General features: G+C 38.6%; 1 protein-coding gene across 2 annotated transcripts in view; it reads right to left on the bottom strand.

Annotated features, from left to right (window-relative positions):
* Positions 1-258: 258 nt before the first annotated feature.
* gabra3 (gamma-aminobutyric acid type A receptor subunit alpha3) overlaps positions 259-27,953 on the bottom strand; it is a 109,061-nt gene continuing 81,366 nt past the window's right edge. The window contains exons 6-11 of one of the 2 annotated variants that reach the window (XM_085175351.1): positions 21,386-21,468; positions 20,449-20,592; positions 17,201-17,353; positions 14,654-14,859; positions 6,971-7,009; positions 259-6,825 (exon numbers count right to left, since the gene is read on the bottom strand). In XM_085175351.1, the coding sequence (XP_085031477.1) occupies positions 6,517-6,825; positions 6,971-7,009; positions 14,654-14,859; positions 17,201-17,353; positions 20,449-20,592; positions 21,386-21,468 (934 nt within the window). In that variant the 3' untranslated portion in view covers positions 259-6,516. The remainder of the gene's footprint in view (positions 6,826-6,970; positions 7,010-14,653; positions 14,860-17,200; positions 17,354-20,448; positions 20,593-21,385; positions 21,469-27,953) is intronic. The other variant, XM_085175352.1, reaches the window with a different exon arrangement.

The following is a 27,953-nucleotide window of genomic DNA, read 5'->3' as shown; positions in this document are numbered from 1 at the left end:
TCGTCCGTTCTGCATTCATATGAATCTGTTCCATGTGAGCTGGCTGGCTGTAATGTTAAAGTCACCCCCCTGAGCTAGCTGCATTCTGACGGTATTGTCCCTTGTGCAGAGTTGCACGTCTGTGAGATTGAAGACTCCCCTGAGTGGCTTTTGGTGGACTAGACTATTACTTGAGGTTCAGTAGCCTATTCTCTATAATGGTTTTCATTAACTGAAATCAGACATTTATCTGACCAAACACTCAGTCACACTAGCAGAAGCATGAAAGCACTTTAACTTTATTTACTGTAAAGAACAGCGATTCCCGGACAAAAGGATGGAGACAGCTTGTCAGCAGTCCCACACAAACCCTGTGTAATAGAAAGGTGAAAGGTTAAAATAAAAGAGCTTATGCCTAACAGCTTTGCTTCACAAGTAATTAGAGATGAGCGTCCTTTACCACAGCAACCCATTTTTTTTCTTTCTTCTCTTTTTACATCAGTGAGTTCCATCCTTCATCAAACCAACTTCACGTCACAAAAAGAAGCGCATTAGCCCTATTAGCAAGTTAGGTGTTATCATCTACTGGCTTACCATAGTAACTGGTCTCCAGTTTGCATAAATTATACAATGAATTTACTGATGGCATGTGCGATCTATGCAACTTGGCATCTTACTGAAAGAAAAGCATCCTTTGTGTGATGTCAGGTCACTGGTGAAGTGAAAATAAAACTTATCTTTGATGCTTTACTCAGTGTCCTGCTAATTCCACTGGGTTCACAAAACATTTGTGTGTCATCACGTTGTTCCGAGATGTGTGTTGGGACTCTCATTTTAGCAAACGCAGTGGTTATCCCAGTGGAAGATGGCGTTCACTCGACTGAGTGTGAACAGGTCTTTAGTGTTGCTGTAGTCAAAGCCTTTTTCCACGTTTGAGCTCTGGGAGATGAACAAAACAGGCGCGCAGACAATAAACAAAGGAAAAACAAAGCACTTTACGGGCTAAGAGATAGCGCGCACAATATCCTTTTAGTGTTAATGAGTAACTTCATTTATCATTGCACAAGCATGAAAACAACCTTTTGTGTCTATGTCGTGGGTTGGGGTGGTGGTCTAATTTTCTCAGGCGTGCGTGGTTGTAGCTAAATTTAAAGGTTGTAGTTTTACACATAACGCCGTTCCCGTGCAGTTGAAGGCACCTACAGGGCAGTCAGAACTGGACTCCAGCCAGACAGCAACAACTCTCAAAGTCTGTGGACAACAGCACAGCTGCCTTTGTCAAAAACACAAGCTAGTGTTCATCAAATGTTCATCATCAAAACTCTTGTGCTGTGCAGATTTTGCTTCATTTTTAATTCTCTGCTGTCACTTCAGTTGCAGTTACTCTTTGCAACACTGATGCCTCCCTCCCCTCTAAAAGCTGTCTGGCAGTTTTTGGCAGTTTACTCATAGTGAAAGGCTCTCAAGGGTTGCATTGTTTTTTACTTTGCAACGTAATGTGTGTAATGTAATGTCTGGCTCGTGTGCCTTCTGGCCAATGTGCAGCATTAAATCAAGTTTTACAGGTAGCCTCCAGTGTGTGTACATCGACCAACATTTTTTTGTGTGTAATAGAAAACTGTAATTTCATAAATCCTGCCCATTAAAATGTATGGGAATAACACTGCATCTGTTAATTTAGACGCTAATTTGGACAACTCATTAATAGCAGGCAGCACATGTTAAATAACCATATAAATGAGGTACAACATTAAATATAGACTATTTATCATGACATATATTAAAATCGTCAGCATACACTTCAAGCCAGAAGTTGTGCCCTTGCTGTTTTGTCTGATTTGTGTGTAATCTACAGTGGCTATAAATGTTGTGAAATATAATAAATTTTAGGTGACTGTGCTTTGACTTGAATGTGTGCAATATGTTTGTTCCCTGTAGGATGTCTTCAGGCTGTAACTGAATTTCCCCCAATGAACCACAAACAAAAAGGACCCGCATGCACAGCACAGACAATCACACAAAGGGTTAAACAACAATAGTCGTCAAATGAGCCTCTAAAGGAGCATCGGGTGAGTCCAGCGTGTTGAAAGCGCGCACCCTTGAGGCTCGGATGTCACCAAGAAGGGCCTTTTAACTCCAAGACAAAATACACGGTCCTTTTAATCCTCATTTCCATTTGCTATATCCCATACAGTAAGCACATGAATGACAGAGGGCAACACACAGAGTCCAGTCACTGAGCATATAGAGACCACTTCCTAACGAAAACACAAAGTCCACAAAGTTCCCGGAGCTGTCTTTGTAGTGGAAGTCTTTGATCTCTCAATGCGTAGAGACATGCAGTGAAATTGCTGGAGAGAGAACACAGTGTGTACGACTCTGCTTGCAGACAGCTGCTTATTCACAGTTAGGTTTGAAAAGTGCACACAAGGTACAGATCGTGTAAATAGCTCGATGAGTATTATCTCTACTGTACATCTTTATAATACCATAACACGTAGTGTTACAGAGCTCAATGTAAGACAGCAGTACTTATCAAATGTAAAAATAAATGACATGACATATCAATATTCACAAAAACTATCGGAATTAATTTCACAATATCTACAAATTCACAACTTAGTAGTACTATTCTGAGCAATTAGAATTGTTGCCATTTAGTTGAATCATTTGTTTAGTTTGCCTATTTTATCTACAGCTTTCTACGCATCAGGAGTTTTGCATAAATGCTGTTGAGGTTACGTCGTATAAAACATAGAATATTTAATGCTGTACTGAATAGCATAAATATATTAATATAGTAATATAGTCTTAATATACTCTATCTCATATGGATGACATGTTTCTGCTGAAGTTAACTCTGGCCCTGTGAGAAAAGGATTTACCACGTGACTAACACAATCATAGCAGAGCCTAAATGGCAACAGTACACTGGAGTCCTGCTCATCGAAATCATCCCAGGAATGTTCAAATCAATCAATCAATCAAAACGAAATAAAACAATTACCACAGGTGTACATGCAGACTCTTCAAAACACAGTTTTTTTTCTTACAATTTCTAGTTTTAAAAACTGCTCAGATTCTTATTTCTGCACTATGACATGTGTTGGCTGCTATGGTCTTTCCAAGCAGACTGGATGACGATGATTACGCTGTAGTTTAGCGGCAGAGTGAAGTGGTCGTGGTCTTATAGCTCCGGAAGTGTTTTACCCTTGTTTGCTAGTCACAAACACACAACGTATGCGGATTTAATTTTTTTTATAATTGACGAGGTGTAGAGAAGTATGTTATTCTGTAAATATTTACCTTGATCAGTACAGTCAGTACAGCTTGGCAGTAATTTCATGTTGTGAATGGGGTTAGACATGAGTTTATGAATGCTGTAGTACACATGAAATTACAAAGCAAATTGATCTTTGGTTATCACATTATACCAGATCCTGACATGACAAGGGCCTTTGGGCATATCAGGGATATTTTTAAGTAAAGTGACTGTTTCTGCTTAGAAGTACGTACCTAGAGTGCATTTATCCCACTACCCAGAAGAGTCATACACAAACATTAATGCTGTGTGTCATCAGCTCCACATTTAGCAGCAGCCAGCAGGGTTTATAAACCCTCAGTGGATGTGTAAAATGGATCATTTTGTTTGAGACTAAATTCTAAAAAAAAAAAAAGAAGAAATAAAGAAGAGGAAACAGGGTGTTTTCATTGAAAAGTGTATAAATCAATGAAATGTATCGGATTAAAAAAAGCTATACTGCGCCGGGATGATGTGTGGTGTTCAGAAATATTTAGAGGTAATACGTATCATTAAGACACAGCGACGTGCTTCACCCTGTTTGTTATTATACATTTAATTTGAAATGAAATGAATTTCTATTCCTCGATTTCAGTGCAGAGGTTAGTATCACGCCTTATTTTGCCATTATAGCCACTGTGTTTCTAATGTCTGTATAAGGTTTACAAAGAAATGCACATGCTGTTGCAATTTAGCTGCATGTGGAAGAGAGAGATAGGGTCTAGCTTTGTGTGCATGTCCACATACGTATGGCTTGAAATTAGACGCACTGATTTATTGTAATGGCTAAAAGAGTCAGTGCTCTACAAATAGCTGCTGATTACATTTTATAATAATAAAAACGTAAATATCTTATTTGTTCTTCATTTGATTATATATCAGTTTTTAAAAAATATAATAATACATCTTGTGTTAAATTGTACACATAATATATAGTATATATATATATTTGATAAGAATAGCTTGTTTTCATCATGTTATATGTCGGCTAAATTCAACTTCTTTGATGTACTTAACTTAATTCTTTCAATCATGGAACAAAATTTTGTATTGTATTGGTGTTGTCCTGTATCTTCATTATTTAAGATGTCTGCAAAGCCAGTTCAGTGTGTGCGAACTGCGCGCGTGCGACCAAATAAGGGTAAAAACACTCCCAAAACTCTATACCAGCTGTAGAGCATAAACATTGCATTAGTATGCACAAATAGTTGGAATTATGTGTGTTTATACAGATGCTGGATTATGAGAGGTTATGAGTAACTGGGATGAAGTACAACACATTGATACCAAGCCCTATTTCCTTAGTGACAAACACCAATATTTGAGGCCAAAGACGAAAAAACGTGTACAGACTTCATCATGCATTAAGCTATGACTGAACACTTCTACGTGGTTTGTATTAACAAACCTTTACAGGTGCCACAACACGGTTCACTCACTGTCCTAAGCTTACCACTGAAAATGGTAAGCTTAATGTATGAAAGAGTATCGAGTACAGTGGTTGTCAGAGCAGGTATTTAACATGATGTAAAACAGTTTGCTTAGCATAAAAAGCAACAGAAATGGCTTTAGAGTTACACCTGCATAAACGCTTAGCACACATAACACAGAGTGTCACAGGAATACAGACACCACTGAACAAATCAGAGACAAATTCAATGCACGAGCGATCATCGCTCCATCGTTAGTGGCTCTTTGGCGCGATCAGAACAATTTGTTGTTGTTTTATTATTACGAATTTTGCAATGCAACTGTCGCCAGCGATGGCAGTGTCTCCGAAACGTGTTCAGAAATGCTGCATGACTGTGACTCGACTTTTACTACAAAACACAGCATGTGGAGACAATCGAATCAACACCGATCGACTTTACACGATAAAGTATAAAAGGGCAAAAAATACAGCACGAATCAAAACGCTTGTGCATGAGTGTGGCTACGGTGACCGATGGAAACAAAATAAGGGTGAAAAACAAAAACAATAAAAAAAAAAGGTTTCAAGGTGCCTGCTCACAGTTTACTTAAAGGGCGAGTGTCTGCTATGATTTAATGTGTGAAACGTGTCACGTTATTTGCATTTGAACGGGGAGAAAAAATAATGTGTGAATTCGACTTCAGTCTGAGGTAATGGCGGTAGTTTGTAATGACTGCTCAGCTCACAGAGATGTCAAAACATGTCAAAACATAAAATGGCACACGGACTATGATATATCCTTTAATATCTTTGCTTCAGCTTTTCACTAGTGCTGAAAGGTCTGTTAGCCTTCCACTCATGGGAAACATTTACACTTTATACCCATGTCCACCGGCGGGGTGCGTGATGCACAGCCCATACTGCACTACACTGCAGAGCATGGATGCCAGTTTGTAAATGTTTGTATGTAATGTAAACACGCAGACCGTCGTCTATATGTGTGGAAATGCAAGTGTAAGCATGTCAAAGCCTTTTTTGCTTCGTGATGTGTGTTTACCAAGGCACGTAGCTTCTCTGTCGTAGGACATAGCCAATTAAACCTCAAAGAGCCACTGAACTAGAAAATGTACAGGCAGCCCAATGAGAAGCGAAAGCAGTTGCAGATAATACTGTGTTGGGACTGTTGAACTTCACCGCAAGCTGAAGGTCAGACACTGACGATTATTAACGATGTTCCTGTGGACCTACACAGGCTGCCCCCAGCTAACAGAATAACAGTAAAGCGACCAGCAAATGGCTCTCTTGGTGTATTCTGATGCATGTGTTCGTGTGCATGTCTGCATGCATATCTCAACTCAATGCACGTGACAGTCTTATTATTGGTAATGAGCTACAACGAGAATGTTGAACGCATGCTTGCCCTGACTTATCATAAGAAAAGCGCAAACATATCCAAATTTGGTGGAAAATGCAATTTGACTACTCTACAAAACAGCAAGCCGTCAAAGGTACAGCAAAGATCACCGGGTTACTCACAACAGAGAACAGGGCCAGAGCTAAGTGTGGAGGGGACGAAACTAAAAAGAAATGCTGCACCAACACAGACTGACGTGACAATGTGCTTCCTCCACGGTCCACTACTCTATGTGAATCTACTGCATGGTCAAATTTGCCTTCCATCTATACGGACGTGCAAAATATCAGATGCCTAAGAAAAAACAGACACACAAAACATGCGCGCACACACGTACACACGCACGAAAAAAGATGTAATGGACTTGGCACACCGAAACCAAACCCAATCAAGCCGAGCATTTGGTCAGACTCAGTTTAGGTTGTTTGCTTTCATGATAGCGGGCTTTCTGTTGACATATGTGGCCCAGTAACCCAAGTTGAAGATGAAGAACAAAACTGGGAAAATGATGCGTGATATCTTGTCCACTTTGCTGACGCGGTTGTAGGATTTCTTGGCCTCTATGTAGGGGTCAGGCATATAGGGATGCTTCGCCGATGCCCCCGCGCTCTTGGAAATGGTCGTTAAACCTTGATCTTTAGCTACGTTGATGGCGTAGGTGGTTCCGACAATGTTGAAGGTGTTGTTCGACTTTTTGGACAAAGTCGCAGATTCTCTTCTCTGAAAAGGAAGAAGGAAGTAAAGCAAAGATCGTTAGGAAGAGGGGGGCACCAGACTCAACCATACTTCCATTTGAACTCATAAAGAGGAAATAGAAGCAACACCACGAGACACGACACACACAAGAACAAAACAAAAGCCTAACCAGATCTTTAATCCTGGCCATGTTAGCCTGAAACGGTTCCTGAAAAGAAAAGTAGAAAAGAAAAAAAGTTTACCAATTATATTAAAATTACCCAACTTACATACTGTATTCATCAGTATCTAGCTGGAACTACTTTTGAACATACTGTCAAATCAAATCTGCATCATACAAATCTGGATTGCAGAACGTAAAGGATCAAGATCGAAAAAAGAGAAAATCATGATGAAATTAAGAGTATGGGAATAGGAACAGTTCTGATTTGCATCATTGCAGAACCAGGCTGGACTGGCGTCTGATACTGCTAGCAGTAGCAGTAGCAGCACAGAGCAGGATTAGAAGGAAAAGCAAAATAACAGCGCCTGAAAACATGTCTGACAAACTGTATCAATGAGAGCAGCCAGACCTCTGCAGGCAAACAGATTGCGATACAACAAACACGACAAAGGCTCTGTGTGATAAAGCTGGCTGGAGAGAGTGCCGTCTTAGTTCTACTAGAGGGAAATCATTAGACTGTCTTTCATATTGAAGTCGCACAGGGAGCCAGAATTTTATTTGCTAAATTGGTACTGGCTCAAATAGCTAAACTTGCATCACTAGAGGATCCTGTCAGCCTAGCGAAGAACAGTACAGCGCACACAGTAGATGTGGGAGAGCAAGTAGGACACTAAGATTGATTACCAGGCAGAGTTTTAGTTTCCTGTGTGGCATCCAGTGTGCGAGTCTGTACTGTGGTAATTTCCTTCACACCATTCATCCCCACTGTGGCCACTTTAAGAAACTAATTCAGTGCGTGTCTTGTAACAGATTTTCACTTTCACAGCTCCCCCTTTTCACTTTTGCTTTGAGCCCAGCTTTAATTTTTGCTCCACTTTTTTTTTTTAGCTTCATTTAATTTTCCTTCCTTTTTGCTTCTCTCCATCTTTTTAATTAGCATAACTAATGTCCCCTCTACCCCAAAGTGCTTCACGGTGAATCTCTTACAGCACACAGCTCATCACCAAATATTTTGTTTGGTCTTTATGCTCAGTGTTCACATATACTCACGAATGGAGGCACAGCAATGGTTTTACACGTGACAAGACATGTGCCGTGGCTATGTTCAGTGTCTCGAGTGCGTGTAAATCTCACAGGGAGTCCTTTTTAATGTCTGCCAGTAGGTTTTGCTTGTTTTTTTTTTTGACTTTGTACTGGAGGCAGCAGGATTGAGGAGGAAATATATTTACTGTCATAAGTGTGTTTCCTTGAGTGAGCAGGGCAACAGGATGAGTATGATCCTTCAACCTTGAGGAGAGCTAACAAACTTGCAGGCAATTGATTGCTTTAAACATAGGAATGGTGAACCGGTGCTTGAAGCACCTGTTATCTTAAGTCAATTTGAACAGAAAAAGAAAGGAAGACAGAAGAGTCACACTCTTGCTCCCAGATAACCAGGTACCTTTCAATGGTATTGATTCTAACACAGAACGAGCTGCTCTATTGGAGGTTTCTGTCAGCAGGAAAGGCAAATTACTACAATATCACGCATCAGGGATACATCAATTGTACTAACAATATAGCTCAATATGGGTACCCGTCATGCATCTTTTAAAGAGCAGAAATTCAATCATAAAATTTGTGAAACTGGATTGACTGCAAAATGGATGGAACACAACAGATAGCCATCAGTCACTGCCAGTGGTGAGTGACAGTAGAATGACTTGGCTGATGAATATGTGTATCCTAAGTGGCAAACACCAGTCCTGAGAAATGAAGCCAAACAACAACTTGATTTCCTCTAATGGCCACTTGAGACTGGCTCCAAACGCAAGTCCACACAGACTCCTGTGTTTTCACAGCCTGCTACAAAAATTAGTTTTGGCCTCGATAGCTAATGACCGCTATACCTTTTGCCACTGTACCTGTCAGGCGCTATTGTTTTAGCTTTGATTGCTAGCAGACAGTATATTTTTAGAGTTGATACCTAACAGATGCTATATTTTTGTCCTCAACAGCTAACAGATGCTAACAGATGCTACCATTCTGGCCACTATAGTATCTTCATGGAAATTGTATAAGAGGCCTACGGTATGTATGTTTGGAGAGGGAGCTTCAAATTAATAAGTATGTAGCCGCTTTGAATGACAGGTGGGTGCTAACAAAGGATTCTGTAGTTGCTAACCGCCTGTTTGCCTTCACCTGAGTTAACTTGAATGGCTAACTTGAGAAACCTCTCAAATGTTCCTGCGGTGCTGCCTTTAAGAGCATTTTTAATAAACAGAAATACTATGTTTAGAGTTCTCCACCAGTCTGGAGAAGAAAGCCTGAATGAAAGTGGTTATTAGCCTGTATTTAGAAAACATAAATTGCAATTTTATGGTCGCTAAATTAGAGGTCAGTTTATGTCTGTTTATAGTGAAACTTTCAGTGAGTACTAAAAGTGTTTGGCCATCTCAATTTAAGTTGCTGTACATTATGAACGCTGTGTACCAAACTTCTAAAACCAATTTTCAGACTGATCAGCGAATGTTCTGCACTCTTACACCTCTAAGCTCTAATAATACCATCCCAAACCGTTCAGTCTTTTAGACTATGGATGCTATCTGCACAGTAATGTAGCTAATTTGTAATACAAAGTAATTTTCTGTTCTTTTTTGCTGTTCCATTGTCCTTGTAGGTAATAATTTATATGGTCTAATTATTGGGGGAACAGTATGTAGCACTGGGCTGTATGCATGTTTTTATGAACCTTATGTAACAGAGCACATAATTCACTAGCAGCCAAAGATTCCTGTGTACTATTCAAAGTCATTTCAATAGCTGCAGGCAAAAATACTCCATGAATACAATGCATCTATTGACCTTGTCTTTGTAACTTCTGAAAATTGTTGCATCAGAATTTCTTGATGAGTGTGTTTAAGTGTCCTGGGGGTAATTGTGCCTTGCTGTGTCCTGCTGTTTGGAGCTCAGTGTGTGCATGTGTGCGTGTAACTGAACCTTGTGACAGTCTGTCCCTCTCTAAGACTGGAGCTGAGGTGTTGGTGTAATAAATAGCCCCAAGTATGTGAGCATGTGGGTATGTGAGTGTGCAGACTGTCTATAGGGAGCCACGATGTCCCTGTTTGTGTTCCCGTGGACACATTTTGACGTGAGCATTTAAGTGTGTATTTAGGTAGAGGCACTTGCACTATCAAAATTTGGAGGAAGTTGCTAGTTGCATGGGTGGCTTCTCTTAATAATTATGTAATTTAGTTATGATACTATATATAAACATGAAATAGACCTTTCTGATTTCACTTAAGGATGTGTTAATGTACACTATATGGAAAAAAAGGATTCTAGCATTTGAATTCAGGTGTTTTCTGTCCTTTTGCCACAGATCTATGAAATCAAACACCTAGCCATGCAGTCTGCCTTTACAAACATTTGTTAAAGAATGGGTCATTCTAAAGAGTTCACTGATTTCAAGTGTGGCACTGTAATAGCGTGCCATCATGGCAACAAGTCAGTTTGTAAAAGGTGCAAGCTATTCCACAAACAGCTGTGAGAATCTTGAGAACTGGATGAACTCGGGCAATGTAAATTTACAGAATGGGGCTGCCATGTGCTGAGGTGCATAGGGTGTGAAAGCCACCAACAGTCTGCTAACTCTGGCGTTAACATCAGCACAAAAATGGTGCACCAGGAGCTTCATGACATGGGTTTCTTTAGGAGAGCAGTTCCTGTAGGGTCTAGTGTGTAGGTGGCCCATTACATTTGTTAATATAGCATCGCATGGAAAAAGCCAACAACAAGGGGTCAGCAATTTAGTGGTATTTCATGCCTGCTACATCAAAAAACTTGGACTTGTAAAGAATGCTTCCAAGTATCCTCCTTGCAGTGAGGAACACAGCTTAACACCCAAGTATCTCTATCATTATTGGGACTGAAAAAGTACAAAAGTGCACCCCTGGCCTCCAGAAATGTCAACTCACCTTTGTTCTTTCCACCTGAGTGCATCAAAACTTCCAGAATACATTCTACTGACACGCAAGTGCTTGTGCTAATAAGAGATCATGAATTATTCTGGTAAAATGTTGATGAAGTTATTATGTACTGCAGGTGCGTAGACATACACACACGCACACATGAAACCGCGATCACCCCTTGGCCGCAGCAGAGCAACCCACAGCCAGTGCTTCTGCCTCTGCTGATAAAACAGCACATGATATCCAACATAGCAGTGTCCAATCATGTGTCACAGGGTGCCGAGAATATGCAGGCTTTTCCAACCAAACTCCCCACTGGCTAATTTCTGTAATAACCTCACCTTCAGCCGGAGAGGGGAGAGCTAATTAGGCAGACTGCCTGTCACAGAAAACGTTCGAATAAAAGAAAAGGAAAACTACATCGATGCTCCATAACCAGTAAAGTAAATTAGTGCGCACACACTCGTCTGTGGATCATATCTGAGACCTAAAAAAAGAAAGCAGCCTAAGGGTGATGAAGTCATCATTTGGTTCCGGTAGGAGTGGTGGCTGAAACCCTAGCTCTGATGGCTGTGGGGCCAGATTTTTAAAAAAGACTTACTAGCTAAAACTTCTCTCCTGAAGAAGAGGTTTTGCTTATGTAGCTCGTGCTCATTAACAGTCATTTTTCAAAATTTGCTACAAAAAAAAAAAAAAAAGGGAAATATATGCAGTGCCTGATTGCTTTGGATTCCAGTAGCTCGTTCTAGCAGGCAGTGTGTTGAGAGTGCCACGTCTCCCACTGTGACCCCATTCTATTTTATCTATCATGACAACTGCATGCTCAGCACAGTCCCTGAGAACCCAGTCCAGGCTGATGCCATTAAGACGAGCCATCAAAGAGGAGGGGCGGGAGAAAAAAGAAAAAGAAAAGAGCAAAAAACCTCCTCTCTGCAGCAGTGTAACGCTGCAAATTATCCCCACCAACTGAAAAGTTCTGTGGCAGCAATATGCATTTCTGCCAATCGCTCCGAGGACCAAATGTCAAACTATAAAAAAAGCAGGAAAAGGCTGTACTGATTGTGTCAAACAGTTTGTACAATGGTAGCAGAAAATAGATTCGTGGCACTGTCTGTCACAGAAGAAATAACTTTCCCTTTATGTTGTGTCTGTGGCTGTGTTTTTATGCGCTCACAGCAATACAGTAATAGCACTGCCACTATTTACCACTGGCACAGCTTCGTAATGTTTCTTATATGATTCTTATATGTTTTTCCAAACACCCCAGAAGGGTGTCCTTTCAATATAGCTTTGCTTATAAGCCACAGTTAATACTCTTTCTCAGTTTGAAATGGACTGTGTTATACATATATCAGGTAAACTCATTTTAGCCGCACAATTACTAACTTAAATTAGTCTCTTTATGCTGGTGTGCTTTGTTTTTATTGTTCTAATGTTCAGTTCTATGTACCAGGTCTATTCCTTATTGAACTTAAGCTACTTCTTCATGCAGCCCCCCTTTTTTTAGATGAACTCACTCTGATCATAGACTGTATATAAAAGATGGGTGTAGCCACCTAGACCCTGTTTTTTTTTGTTTTTTTTTTGACAAAAACGGGAAAAGTCTGACTGATCACCCCAAAGCATACCCAGCTTTTTGCTCCTTTTTGAATCTAATGAGGACAGAAAGCTGTAAAAAGAATATCATGCTCATTCAGTAAGACTTGAAACTAGCTCTCGTGGCTGTGGACTGCAGAAAAGTGTTTAGTAAGTTTAAGTGAGCCGTAGGGTCATTTCCCCAAAGACGACTTCTTCTTGCATCCAGAGAAGTCACCTCCTGCTGGCCACAAGAAAGAATCCAAACCTGAGCCACTTTAGCATTTTGGTTTCACTTTTCAGACCTGGAAGCTACGTCAGTGTTTTATATGCAGTCTATAGTTCTAACTGGCTGACATGCAAAATGCTCCTCCAAGAATCTCTCCATGGTTCCAATGTCAGTGACTCCAATGTCAGTATGTATGTTAAGAGAAATAAAGGTGATGTTCAGTACATGCTAAAGTTGTTTTCTTTTGACTTTCTAGGATCCTTTTTACATATGTCTATCTAAGGCCTTTGTAAAAGAGCTAAATACCATGAGAATCTTCTATCATAACAGTAAATATACACAGCCTGATTTTAAACTGGTATTTTGTGTCTGGTGAGATTGATGTTAAAAGAAAAGAAGACTATTTTGATATTTAATGTAAGTTTTTAATCTTAGTTTCTTTCATTTCACTACGTCTGTGTGCCTACAATTGTTTTTGATTTAATGCTATCATTTACAAACACATGAAAAGTCCACCAGAGAGGCTCACCCTGGGCAGGATTAACTTTTAAGGGAACAGCAGAGTATTTTGTGTGGGAGTAGGTAATAGATAATAGGTATGGATTTGTAAATAATTGGATATAATTATTATATTATTATATAATATTATACTACTGTAAATATTTTTAACTAACTAGCAGATTTTGACAATACGCGAAATAACTTCAAAAAAAGGCAGATGTAAAAGTTAGGTCAGAGGTCAAATGTGACATAACATTTAGAGGCAAACTATAGTGTTAATATTTAGAACCTCCATATACTGGCAGCATTTCACCATAATAATAATGGTGATCACCACCATGATCACCATTATTACTATTATTTCAATTATTATCAATCAGTTATTATCACTTTGATCTTCAAATCATTGAGTTAAAGAAGAGGTCAGAGGTCAAATGTGACATGATATTTTAAATCTTTCTATATGTTGACAGCAAACACAACGCTTGCCATATGTTTTAAGTTATAAGGCTTTTTGTCACTCTTCGACCAATAAATCATGAGGGTGACCATGAAGACCGTGGTGGAGACACTTTTTAATGGCTCGTGCTCTACACTACAAAAAAGTTTGATCAGAATTCATTGAAAACATTTCAAGCTGTCGTGATTACAGACAGAATGATCTTTCCAGTAAGGTAATCATACAGATCATATTGCATTTAAAGGCTGAAGCTGTCATGAGAAACATGTGGCTTGATTTAGGTGGTTTTTTTCTGTTTGAACAACAACTTCTTTAGATACACATCTGGTTGTTCCCTCAATATAAACCATTAAATAGGCTCACGCACGGAGATCTTTTTATTTTGTTTTTTTTGTTTGGCTATTGATAAATGTACAAGATGTGATTTATCTTCAACATCACGTGATTCATTTTAAACAATATACTATATAGATGTAAATGTACCATCTTTTCTGAGGAGAATAAGGCTGCACTGACTTTAGGATGAGAGTTGAACATATGCTGCCAACATAAATCAGGGCCAGCGTCTCTGGGAGTTTACCTCTGTTTTTGCTCTCACTGTTCCGCCCCACTGTCTCTGTTCCATTTGGCAATGAATAAATAAAAGGTCTCTTTACAGGCTTTACAAAGTACTCCATGCTGCATTAAGGATACTTTCTATGTGTTTCCAAACTGCAATTTCCCCTCATCACTCCTCCAGAATCAAGTGACATTTTTAACAACTTCTTTTTTTTTGGGTTAATTTTGAATTTAATAAGCAAAGAAAAGTTGCGTGAGACTTTCCCCTGAACTAGCTGCCTTTCATTCTGTTCTTGTCCTTACATATTGGTGATAGTTATTGTTGGTGCGCTGCGATGAATCGAAAGAGCAGGCGTCACACATCCATCTTTTTTTTTTTTGGTTACATGAAACATTTTCAAATGAGAATCACTCACCCTTATTTCCATGCCCTCTTTTTTCCCATCCCATGCCCAGCTGCGCTTGGTGAAGTAGTTGACTGTGGCAAACTCAATCAAGGCAGAGAAGACAAAGGCATAGCACACCGCCATGAACCAGTCCATGGCGGTGGCATAGGCCACTTTAGGAAGGGAGTTTCTAGCACTGATGCTCAAGGTAGTCATGGTTAGGACAGTGGTGACACCTGAGGAGAGAATAAAAGATCAGCAGATATTTCATTATTTCTGAAATTAAACATTTGCGGTAATTCAATTCAATTTTATTTATATAGCGCCAATCACAACAACAGTCGCCTCAAGGTGCTTTATATTAAGCGTAAGCAAGTAAGCAAGTGCCATGTAGTTCCTGTGCATTCAAGAGAAGGAAATGTCTTCAGTGACTGGGAAATTCTCTTCAGAAATTGGATAAATAACAATGTGGCAGTGAAGTGTCCCTTTAAAAGAAAGTTACTTACAGCTCAGTCATGGTTTGTTTGGGTTTTGCTATCCTGGCACTAAACTCTCACTTTATACTGACCAACATCTCTTTAGAGATTTAAGAGAAAAGGAAGCTGCACTGCAACATAACATAGTCTGGACTATGGCTAGAAAAAGAAATGTTAATGTGTACTGTCTCTTTAAACCTAATATAGATTCACTTTCCTGGGTTTGGTATTAGGTGTAAGTTATAAACTAAAAATGATGGTGTAGTTCCCTGCATTGCAGAGCTTTACATAATCTACTGTATGAAATCAAAAAGTCTAGCCTCATACAGATGACATAACTCAGTGGTGCATAAACATTGAAAGTACACTGGGTCAGTCTTGCAAGTTCAAACAATGAGAATGTAGAATCTCAGTGTAATGACCCACTACGGAGGATTTTTCAGGCTATGTTCTTCTGTTCAAACCAGTCTGATGAATGTATTTTCTTACTAGACTTATCTACAGTAGAACGAATGAAAATGTTGAAAGTTTCCTTTAGCTTATACACAAACAAAGAGACATGCTATGGACCTGCATACATAAAGCACAACCTGTCTAAGCTGCAGGATTGCGTGTAAAGGTAAATCGCTAAATGACACCACTTTTGAAAAATGAGCAGCAGATCTACATCTGCTCAAATTAATTAAGGCAAAAACGATGTCTTAAAACTTTCTAAATTTCGCAGATCATTTCACAACCTGGCCTTTACAGTCAGGGCGAATGGAATTGAAAGGCGGCTCGGACAATGTTCGCCCATCGAAGCGCATCGCTTTATCTGTTCCAACCTTTCTTATCTGATAAAAGACGGATACAAAGGAGGCTTAAAAAGGCTGCAACAAAAGAGTGATAGATGGCTATTCATGGGCTGATTGATTTGCAGGTAACGCATTTCTAATCTTGACTTTGTTCCACCATTTACATAAAATTAGAATATTCATCTGTACAAAAAGCAGTCCTTATTACAACAGCAATTAACTGGTGTCAGATGAGACGAGGACATCCGGTGCTTGCGGTAACAGTGAATAATGCTCTTATATAAAATTCAGGTATAAATCAAAAAGTATCGAGTCTTAACTAGAAGTATAACTTGGAAGGCGAGGATGCAAAAACAAAAAAGATAAATTAGATTACGCAGGTAATGACAGTCACATGCTCTCAGAAACCAAGGGACTGCAAGCATGATGGCGAGAAAACTAAAACCAACACAGCTTGAAACTGTCCACTGAGAAAACAGCACTGATTCAAATTACTCTCATAATGTGAAGGAAATTGTCCCCTAAAAATTCAACCTCTTATGGGGCTGAAGTGATTCTTAGACGACTGTATAAGAAAAATCTAATAGTTTTTATCTTCTCAGCAACGCTTTGCCTTGAATACATTTTTAAAATCTTTTGCGCAACGTATGCTTCTGCATGTACCTGTCTAAATGCAAAAATGCTAACCGTGTTCAGAATTACATAAGACTACTCATATTGATTATACAGCGCAATAACAACAACTGCAGGAGAAGGAAAATTACATTCCTTATTTGAGTACCTTTGAGTTGATCACATCTGACGCAATGTTCTTAGCATGAATCGAGTTGGATGGACAAATTTAATCTATTATTATTCATGGCTTAAAGGGAGAAAACACAGTCAATTGTCGCGATGGCAACTGGGAAATGTCTCTATATTAAAGAGGAATTGTTATGAATAATAAAGTAAAAAAATATGACATGTAAATGCTTTAAATCTTGTTTTATGCTCTCTGTATTAACAGTGAACAGTTTCCTAAGAATAAGTAGTAAGGATGTTAGTGTCTGCAGCAGATTAAAGTCAGAACTGATAAAATAAATTATTTTCAGTGCTCGTGTGCACCTGAATGTACTAAGCTAACTAAAGCTAAAAAAAGAGAACTTTTCATGCTGAAACCTTTTCAAACCGTTTACTTGTTTGCCAAGTCCTTAGACAGTGCCTTTCTGTTACCTCATCATTTAATAGCCCTCTGATTAACTAGCTTCTTCAATGAATCATTTAATGCATTTATTTGAGCTGGATTTAAAACACGGGATAGCACTCACCGAATACTGTGCGCGCCGGAACGGATTCTCTGTTTAGCCAGAAGGAGACCTGAGACAGTATGACAGTCATGATGCACGGAAGGTAGGTTTGAATCACAAAATAGCCAATTTTCCTTTTCAAATGGAAATATGTTGTCATCACTACATATTCGCCTGAGGGGAAAAGAGACAAACAGAAAAAGATGGAGAGACACAGACAGGGTCATGATTATTAATATACTTGTTCCTCGCTCAGAGCAACACAAGGAAAAATATTTGAAAATTGATGCATTAATGTTTGAACATTAACGTGCATGTGACAAGACGTGAGCAGTATTGAGACAGAAAATGCTTAAAATATTCCAAAGATGTTGATGCACACTTCCACACCTTAAGCTACAGACTGTATATAAAAGATGGACATAGCCACTGTGTAAACACCCATTGGCTAGTTTGGCCTTAATGCCTCAAGCTGAGAATGCTAGGTCCTAATAAGCTGAAGGACTGCGTTCTCAAAGGTTTCTATACAATATGATTTGATTTTGGAACAACAGGAGTCGCCACCTGCTGGCTGATAGTAAGAATGTAAGTTTAAGTAACTCGCATTGGCTTAGATGAGAAGCTATGTCCATCTTTTACTTACAGCAAGAGTTTTTAACCGTAAGAGACAAAAAAGTATAATAATAACTAAATAATAAAGACTGTAAACAAACAGACTGGCAGATGACATCACATTGATGTCATTAATAAGACATATACAAAGTGTCACATTCTTTTAAGTGCACATTTACATGTTTCTTGGGATGTTTTTTGCTGTTCATATAAATATGTCAATTATACTAGCAAATGGGTAAACTCACATCTTCTCCAACTGCCAGCTCTCAGTGCCATGTTTGCAATCTGTGTTACGAATATAGGACGAAAAACAGATTTCCATCCCTGAGGTGTTTTTTTGGTTTTGTTTTTTTCTGAGGAGAATCAAACCAGAGCTGATCGGGCTCAAATCCTCCCATCCCCCTAGATCACTATCAGTGTTGGGAAGGTTACTTTTAAAATGTATTCCATTACAGATTACAGAATACATGCCCCAAAATGTATTCTGTAACGTATTCCGTTACGTTACTCAATGAGAGTAACGTATTCTGAATACTTTGGATTACTTAATATATTATCATGCTGTTTACAACTACATGAATGTACTATTGCTGTGATTTATTACTGTTACTGAAGGTTCGCGGCTCCGAACCGTAGTAAAGGGACCTCTGACTAATACGGTGGGTTCTGTGCAGGCTCGTAGCCGAAAACTAGCTTTACTTTGTTGTCTGGGTCAACTTTGCTAGCGAGAGACAGAGAGAGGCGTTGAAAGGCTGCTCCAATGGAACTTATTGTTTTTGGAGGAAAACACGAACACGGTGTACAGTCGAGTCTTAATAGCTTACTTACAACTGGGCTCGTCAGGCACTCTTCTTGGCTGCAGTGGTTATTATTATATTTACATGCTTCCAGCTCCCGTTTTTGCTCGATGACAGCTCGTACTTTTCCTTTTTCTCCCTCCTCGCGCTCACAGACACATAACGTGTATGGCAGTCCATTCTCCCTGCAGCACGGACTACACTGCCTATGATGCTACATTCTTTAGAGCTATACCGGTAGCATTCTGCCTATTAGCTTAGCACAACAACAACAAAAAGGCCTCTCTCACCCAGGAAACACGCAGAGAGAGAGCGTCACCCTGTAACCATGGCAACTGTAACGCTGCCACCTGGAACAACAGAACATAGCTGTCAAACAAAACCCAAACAGGCCTGACCTGCGACAATATGAAACAGGGAAGTACCGCCGTGTAATCCATTTATTTCAACAAAGTAACTGTATTCTAAACACCACCTTTTTAAACGGTAACTGTAACGGAATACAGTTACTCATATTTTGTATCTTAAATACGTAACGGCGGTACATGTATTCCGTTACTCCCCAACACTGATCACTATAGTCCATTAGGTTTAAAGTCTAAGGAAATGAGCTTTTCCAACAGCCATAAGCTGAAGCGGTTTATGAAAGAAATCGCACTGACTCTATCATGAATCTTTGGTACTTGTCAGACTTCTGTTGGTCTTCTTCCATCGCTGCAATTCTCCTGACTTACATTCAACCCACCAAACAGCGCAAACAATAAAGATACTCTCAAGGAACGCATCCTCTGTAGAGTTAAACAGGTGCAGTTATTTAAAGGAGACACACAAATACACACACACACTTTTATTTCTTGGAAAACAGGAGTGCCATCTAACAAAGTGGATTCTTGGTGCTTTAGTCTCCAAAGACAACTGAAGTCTGACAGATATCAGCGACTCTGTGGCTCACCTCTTGAAAGTTTCACAAGCAAACAGCTTGAATACAAAGGTTAAATCTCTCAAAACTGAGAGCAGCGTGGCTCGCTGGTAAGCTGTTTTACTCTTATGATTTCCAAATGCCCCACTAAAGCAACTTTTTATTTTTAGCTTTGCATTACAAACTCTTTGGTACTTTATCTAGTCCTATTACACCATTAACTAAAGCTGCTGATTGATGTTAGCGGTACATGATAGTGACTGATAAATATAATAAAAATGCAGCAGATTCTTGAAGGTGTTTGAACTCAAATGATCTATTATCAGTGAGATGCTGCTGCTGTAAATATTTTCAGCATATGCGAGTACCCTGCCCTCACCGTGCTATTTCACGCCTTTATATTAAATTGCTAACATAAGCTTTAAGCCCTCCAATGGGAAAATAACAGAAAAATTGATTTTTGTGTGACAGATAAAAAGGATTCTGCAACAGTTTTGAAGATAAGATTTTAAGATCAAATGAATATGCAATCAAAAGAAAGGGCTAGACGACGGTTATTATAGTTGACTCTTGGCTGTACCCCAAAGCAAAGTAAAAAAAACAAAAAAAAAACTTTCACCTCTGGCAAACGTCTTCATATTATCTTGGTAAATATGCTGAATAGTTTCAGTCATCATTTTCTCGATGGAGCCAAACAATGCAAGATGAATTTAAAATGACAGAAACTGTTGAGAAACTGCAGACTGTTTATTATTTTGGAAGACAAATTACACAAGAGCCACTATATGTCAGTGGAATAGATTATATGCAGTTTATCTTTCAAAAGTGAGAATTCAATCACTTTTAGTACTCAAAATCAACTTTTTGCCTGTTCCAGACAAACTCTGATTTACCTTATAGTGTATTGTATGCTGCTGTCTTTACCCAGAATGGCATACCTGTGCTGGAACTGATGGTTTCTTTGCCAATAACATGTCCCAGTAAGTCATATTGGTTCAGCCTGGAGCCGTCCTCTGCCACAGCGACAGACCTCTCGTCACCCTGGGTCCACAGGTAGATCACCTCATTATTTGTGTAAGCATCTGAGCAAACAGAAGACAGCCCCCAAAAAACAGACAGCATAGGTGAGAGCTCAAAATATGGGTGCAATATTTTCTATTTTTCTCCTACCTCTGCACATTGTAGGATTATCAGCATTTGCTTTGGCAAAAAGTTAACTGCTGACTTCAGGATCTAAAAGATATTTTTCCTAAATTCCAGTAAGTCCTTCATGATAATACGCAGCGTCCATCCAGTATTGATCGGGCTGATAGACCTGCGGCCGATAACGATATCAGGTTTCACAAAAAAATTCCTTTTACTGCGTTCACCACCCTGAGATTTAATCCTCACGCATCAGGGGATCACTGACTTTTCCTCCAGTGCCACTTTTTTTTTTAACTAAATGTATCCAAAATGAATGCTCTACCTATCAGCATCATTTTATGTTGTCATATAAGCATTGCTGCTAACACATCAAACTATATCTAATGCTGTGTCTGAAACAGTAAATAGCCTATGCTTGTGTATGGATGGTTACATGCCCTGCACTATGAGCATAATGTGCTTAAATTACTTTCAGTAACTGTCGCTGTGGCGATGCCTAAAGGGTGCAGCCCAAAGAGGGAGAAGATCTTTATTAATAAAATTTTCTCTTAACTGCTTTTGTTATATTACCAAACATCATACTGCAGTGTAGTTTTAGCCTTTGTTTTGTTTTTCTTCTTTTTTTATAGTTCAGGAAGGGTTCTAACACCTGCAGAGAACCATCCCCACTGTTTCAGATGTCTGATCTTATATAAAACACTTTTGTTTTGACCATCTGGACTGACTTACAACTTCCAAACTTCAGAGGACAGGCATGTGCATCCATTGGGAAATCCTCCAGGTGCATGGGGCACTCAGCATGAATGGTCAACCTGTGGGGGCGGAGGGAAAGAAAATGCATCACTGTTCAGTCTGCAGGATGGTTGAACAGGTCATTATAAACAAATGATGATGCATAATGATGTCAAATATTTCTGCAGAAACATAATTTGGAGCATTTTCATAGAGATATGTGAGACATGCTGGGAAGGTCTTATGCAAATTGCTTTATCGTGCATCAAAATTGGCTTTCCCACAAATCCAAATGTAGACCAAATAATGCTTTAATCTCTGAGTTTATTTCAAAACCAGGGATTTGTGTACGTGTGAATAAAAACTGAAGGAGAACAGATTATATCCTCTCTCTCTCTCCTTTGCATCACCACCCTGTCGGTGGTAATTAGAAGGCAGACATGGACTAACTCTCCAGAGAGCACCCAAATTTGTTTCAGTTGGTCAAATGGCCAGGCCACAAAAGGCACTCTGCAAGTAAACAGAGAAATTGTGCACGTTATCTCACTCATACATGTTTAATCAACATCGGGGCTACATTTGCCGAGTTCAAACAACACAGCAACTCATTAAATGCCCTCCTTTGGTGCACTAACTCACAAATAAACCCCCCAAACTGGGTTATTTAAACTCAATTATACCATATTTACCCTGTACATCCATTGAAAACTGGGTTTTTACTGGGTAGATTCTTTTGGTCTCACTGTTTAATGTTGCAGAAAATCCCACAAGTTTATTTGTAGCCACAGCCTTAAAATTTGTAACATCGTGGGCTGTCTCCACAGACAAACTTTCTGTTTCCAATTAGCTCATTGTGTTGTATTTACAACAATGCCATGCCTGTTTTTTGCCTCTAACTCGCTTCTGCGCTCTCTGTTGCTGCCTCATTACTGATAAGTGGCTCACTATCTACACAAGCTAATGCTTTACAACATAAATGTGAGAATCCTTTGCATCACACAGCACTTAAAACCAACATTCATGCGCTGTACTTATACTCTGACAGAAACAAAGGCTACAAGAAGACAGAATGGTTTTGATTAAAGACAAAAAGGCAAGCTGTCTTCATACAGAGCTTACAACTATATGATCAGCCTTGCGAAGAAGCGCTTGGGCATAGAGGTACCTTACACAGCATGTGTCAGCTTTATGGTATTCACAATGACAATGCAGACATGCTGGTGTTTTTGGGGAGGTGAAGTCTGATAAACTTTGGCAACGTTTACAGAACCATAAAACACCAATGAACACACACTGAAACCTCTAAAAAAAGGTTCATTTTTCTGTCAGCCACTTCTCCTTAGCCACCCTTAGTAACCTAGTAAATTGTATTTTTTATATTCTAGAGGTGTTTACATTTCAGACTCAGGATTGTAATCAGGTGAATTGGACCACATGTTCCAATATATGATAGAGAGAAAAAAAATTAACGAAAATAATAAAATTGCAAAAATAAAATTAGTACTAGTAGTTTTTTGGTATGGTTGTCTATCATTACAGTGCGACTGCATCTAAAAATTAAGTTAAATGTATTTTGCTTAATGTTTCTTTGCTGCCTTCAAGCCATTGAATGGAATTCTTGTCTGAACCGACATTTCTGCCTTTCTCCTCTTAACCTCTTGCCTCAATTTGTTCTGGCATTTTCTCTAAAATAATATATTCCACTTTAATGTATTTAAATAGACTTAGCTTATTATACTTTCAAACCCTTATTAAACCTGGCATGCCTAATTTTAGTTTTAGCATATATATATTAAAATATATGTATATATTTAAAATCATATGATAATTAAATATATACAGAAAGAATTGGCCACACTTATAAAAAATAAAATGTATATATATTATAAAAAAGTATTATTTCACCCATCACTTATGCTCTGTTTCATAACCCGAGACTTATCAAATCAGACAAAAACACTTAACTGATTGACAGTGACTGATTACTCAAATTTAATTTAACAGTATTACTCATCCAGTAGTATTAGTTTATTTCAAGTACTGCTGATGACGGGTGACAGGAATGGCAGCAGTGTTCATAAACCAAAGCACTGGGCAATTTGAAATTGGATCTGATGACTGGTGCAAGTTAAGTGATCGTTATTACGAAGTAAATATTGATGTGCAAAGTGAATGACGATCGACTGAATAGCTGTTAAAACATGTTGCTAAAATATTAGTATAATTCGAGTAGAAAGCTTCATTTGGAAAGCCTCGTTTTGATCTGCCCACACAGAAATTCTTAATTTCTTGAAGGGCTTGAAACATTTGCAGGCATATGCAAGAACAGCCAGACTAGAACAATAATAAAGGAAGACAAAGCAAAGAATTAATGAGGCGACTGCTACCACTGTGCTCTTTTGAACAATGTGAGACATGATGGGTACCACCCAACTATTTTCTAATCCAGGACTGTGGGGGCAGCAGTCTCAGCAGAACCCCACCACCTCCTCCACTTCTTGTGTATGTGTGCATTTGTGTGTTTCGGATATCAGAAAGCTTCCAAACCACCAGGGAGTAAAAATTTCCCAAGTGTTTCCCAGAACCCATCGGTATCTTCTCCCTCCTGAACTCCCTTCTTAGAGTGAACCTTCATCCTTCAGGAAAAGCTCATTGTGTCGGTCCTTTTGTTTTGCTCGCTACTGACTGGTTGTGGCCATAAGGGAGGGTCTGAACAGTTGCTGCCCAGAAAATCAACAGCTATGCCTTGTGGCTGTTTTCACCACAACAGACCTGTATAGCTGCACTGATCCACTGATCAACCTGCTGCTTCAAGGTAGAGTGATCAGTCCACCCTCTTCCAGCAGAGAACCATGTCTTCAGACTTTTAATCCTCATACTGCTTAGCTGCTTTGCAGTGTATTCACTGTGTACAATAATACAACACTTGCCTTCACAGATACCAGTTTTTCTATTTGTTTGATGTCTGTCTTTATTTGTTCATGTGGATCACACCCACTGCCATCACTGACGGCTTTCTTTAGTTACATACAATTCTTTCATTTAAGTAAAAATGTATTTCACTCTGGAAAAGGGGGGAGTCACAGGAGTCATGCTACTAGCAAGTTATAGATCATATAAAACAATCTATTTATTTAGTTTTTTTATATACTAAATATACCAAATGTTTAAAGACAAGACAAAAACTTGTGTCTTAGCAGCATTGCTTTTGTATTGTGTTGCTTTTATAGTCACATAGCAGCGTGTTAAGTGAAGCATTACTTCTCAGCTTTGGCCATGTTGAAAGGGCTTTCTGGCATTGTAAATCCCCAAGTACGGCTGTACAGTTGTATTTGTTTTTGGTGGTCTCTAAGCTGTTAAGTCCACTTAGTAAATGATACATTCGCATACAATAAGCTTTTAAAGACAAATATAAACCTCTCTCTCAAAAAGTACACCTGAGTCTTCTCACAAATTAATATTAGTGAGGGACAGAGAAATGCCGAAGAAGAAGCAAGGAGGTTGAGTTAAAATGAGGTGAACTGTAAATGAGTGACAAATGCTTTCACAAAAAATAACCGCAGCAGCGCTGGCAGACAATACCAGCTCCCTAAATTCAGAAATAATGACGCAATCCTGCAGAGCCGAGGCCTTCATAGCATTTGTCAGTTCAGATCCTGTAGACGTGCTGATTAAATGGATTTAAGCAGTTGTTTAGTGAGGAATGTCAATCAAAGCGGGGCGCTATGATGACGCACTGTGCACTAAACTTCCCGTGAGACAGATTTATATTCTAAAGCCTAATACCTGTGCAGTATGTGGAAATTTAAGGTATCAGTCTCTCCTTGGGAGTGTTTTCCAGTACCTCTAATAACACAGCAATATTTTCATGCAGATCCCCTTCAACTAATCACCCAAAGCTTAAGATAGATGAAAGGTAGCCCTAAAATTGAGAAAGTTCTTTGCCAGTGCTTTCAAAAATACATTCCATATTAAGTTTATGATATGAGTTTTATGATCGAGTCAGTAAAAGTAGGGATGGTCTAAAGAATACTTTGCAGTTTTTCATAAGGGCTTGACAAGATATCAATATATTTGACAGAATTTTATATAAGAAATGACATTATAGATGCTGTACATTGAGCGCGCAGATTTTCACCTACATGCATTTTAGCGGTGCAAAACAGCTAATCTCTCTCGCCGACTGCTCACACATTAGAATTCCAGATCTTAGCGTTTTTACTTTTTTAGCTCAACTCTGCAATGATAGAGGGGGATGCAGTTGTAAATTTACATGAACTAAGTGTTTATTGTCTTTATCCAGGCAGTAAACATGGTTCACGACATTTGGATTTATGTAATAACACTATATTTACTTGAACTATTCAGTTCATTTCCATTTTATTTATATAGCACCAAATCACAAAAAGATCCTTTAATATAGTGGGGTTTAATATTCTGTATAGTTTTTTTTATTTCATATTTCATATTTATATCCTGTTCATAGCCTGTACATAGCTTGTACTCACTACAGCCTATACATACTTATAGTTATAGAATATTCATAACATACTTCATACCGTGTACATTATAACATACCATAATAGACCCATTTCTGTAATATACTTACATATCTATATTATTGCTAATATATATTGTAATATATTTATATCATGGCTAAAGCACTTCTGGATGGATGCAAATTGCATTTCGTTGCCCTGTACCTGTGCATGTGCAATGACAATAAAGTTGAATTCTATTCTATTCTATTCTAATAATATAGAGAAAACCCCAACAATCAAATGACCACATCTGAACATGCAGTTGGCGACAGTGGGAAGGAAAAACTCCCTTTTAACAGGAAGGAGGGGTAGCCATCTGCTGCAATCATTTGGGGATGATGGGAGGACAAAAAGCACACTGCGGAACTATGGTTTTAATGCTAATATTATATAACGTAATAATGTTAAGGTCTCTAATGTATAATAGTGTTAATAATATTAAAGTAAGTAAGTAAGTAAGTAAAATTTATTTATATAGCACATTTCACAGATAAAAATCACAAAGTGCTTTACAAGTATGCCATACCCCCCCAAAGCATTGCAATGGGAAATACAGAATTCCACAGAATGAGTTTTATTTGCTGGTGTTTATTTTAGCTCCATAATACAGCTAAGCTGGTTCCAAAAATGCTTTTGGGCCTCTAAGGATTATCAAGGATGCCAAGGATTATCATACTTAATCATGCAACTTTTTCATCATCTTACAATACATTTCCCTGCTTATTTAAACATGTTAGTCCTTGTAATACTACATCAGAGCTCAGGGATCTTTGTTGGCCTTGGCAGAACTGCCACAGCATCAGATCTACTCATGTGGAAGCACAAAATGATTTTTTCACCATTTCATTTTCACCCCTAAAAATCTATACTGACCTTGTGCACGAGCATCATAAAAACATTTCTGCAGCCTTTTTACGGCCTAGTGCAGAGCTGGTGAATGCTGATCGACAGGTTCAGTGTTTCCAGCCGAAGCAATCACAGAATTATTTTTGCTGTTATTCAGTACATAATGGTATTCACTAACTATGACTGTCTTGCTGATGCTATTTACAGTGTACTTTATGCATGACATACACACAATGGCACTCCTTTGATCAAGTGAGTATTATTCACTCGGCTGTCTGCGTGTGATACATATATGGGCCAGGCTGGCTGCAAGTCAGCTATCTGACTCACAGACAGGTAAAAAGCACAATTTTATTCCTAAGATGTTGATTTTCACCCTAGTGCCACCACTGTGTTTGCATTCATGCTTTTAAATAAAATGTCTCTTTAGCTATTGAATTTGCTGATATACACACATCATCTTGTAAAAGCTAAACTAGGTTCTCTCATAATATTCTAACTTTTCTTTGGAACCTGGGACTATAGTTTCCAATTTTCTTTCTATCAAATGTTCATGTTCTAACTGAAAAAAATATGACAAACATTCAGATTTCATTTGATGAAGGATGAAAATTTTGTAAATTCTGAGCTTAAAAAATGTTTTCAATGATTCAATATTGACTATTATTGCTGCAGCTGTTGATACATTTAATACTTGATTAATTAACTACTCATTTTAAGTCTTTTTCAGGGTTTCCAGTAGTTACATTTCTCTGTACAACTCAACAGCAACCTCCTAGGCTTGGAAATTAAGCAAACCTGGAAGCGTCAGTTGAGGCAAGCTGGGAAAGTGAGTCAATAGACTGCCATGTTCAAATATCTGTATATAATGATTAGAGCATATGTATGTAAATATGCCTCTATGTACCCTTAACATTGGGCCAATCTGAATGAAACTTTGCATGGACATGGTGACGCATACAGTAACTTCCAATAACTTCTATATGATCTTTAAAAAAACCCATTTATTATAAATCAAAACTAAGTTTTTAAAAATCTGTTAATATTGGCGACAGAATTTTGCTTGACTTGACTAAATACAGGATGATGAATTTGAAAAACCATTACAGGCCTGGCAAAAACTGCCCACAGGCTGGAGTTTTGTTAGTCCAACAAAACAACATTAAGAAGCATTTTTA

This window comes from Neolamprologus multifasciatus, chromosome 10 (assembly GCF_963576455.1).
Source record: "Neolamprologus multifasciatus chromosome 10, fNeoMul1.2, whole genome shotgun sequence".
Classification (NCBI taxonomy): Eukaryota; Metazoa; Chordata; class Actinopteri; order Cichliformes; family Cichlidae; genus Neolamprologus; species Neolamprologus multifasciatus.
This window is presented reverse-complemented; position numbering and strand designations above follow the sequence as displayed.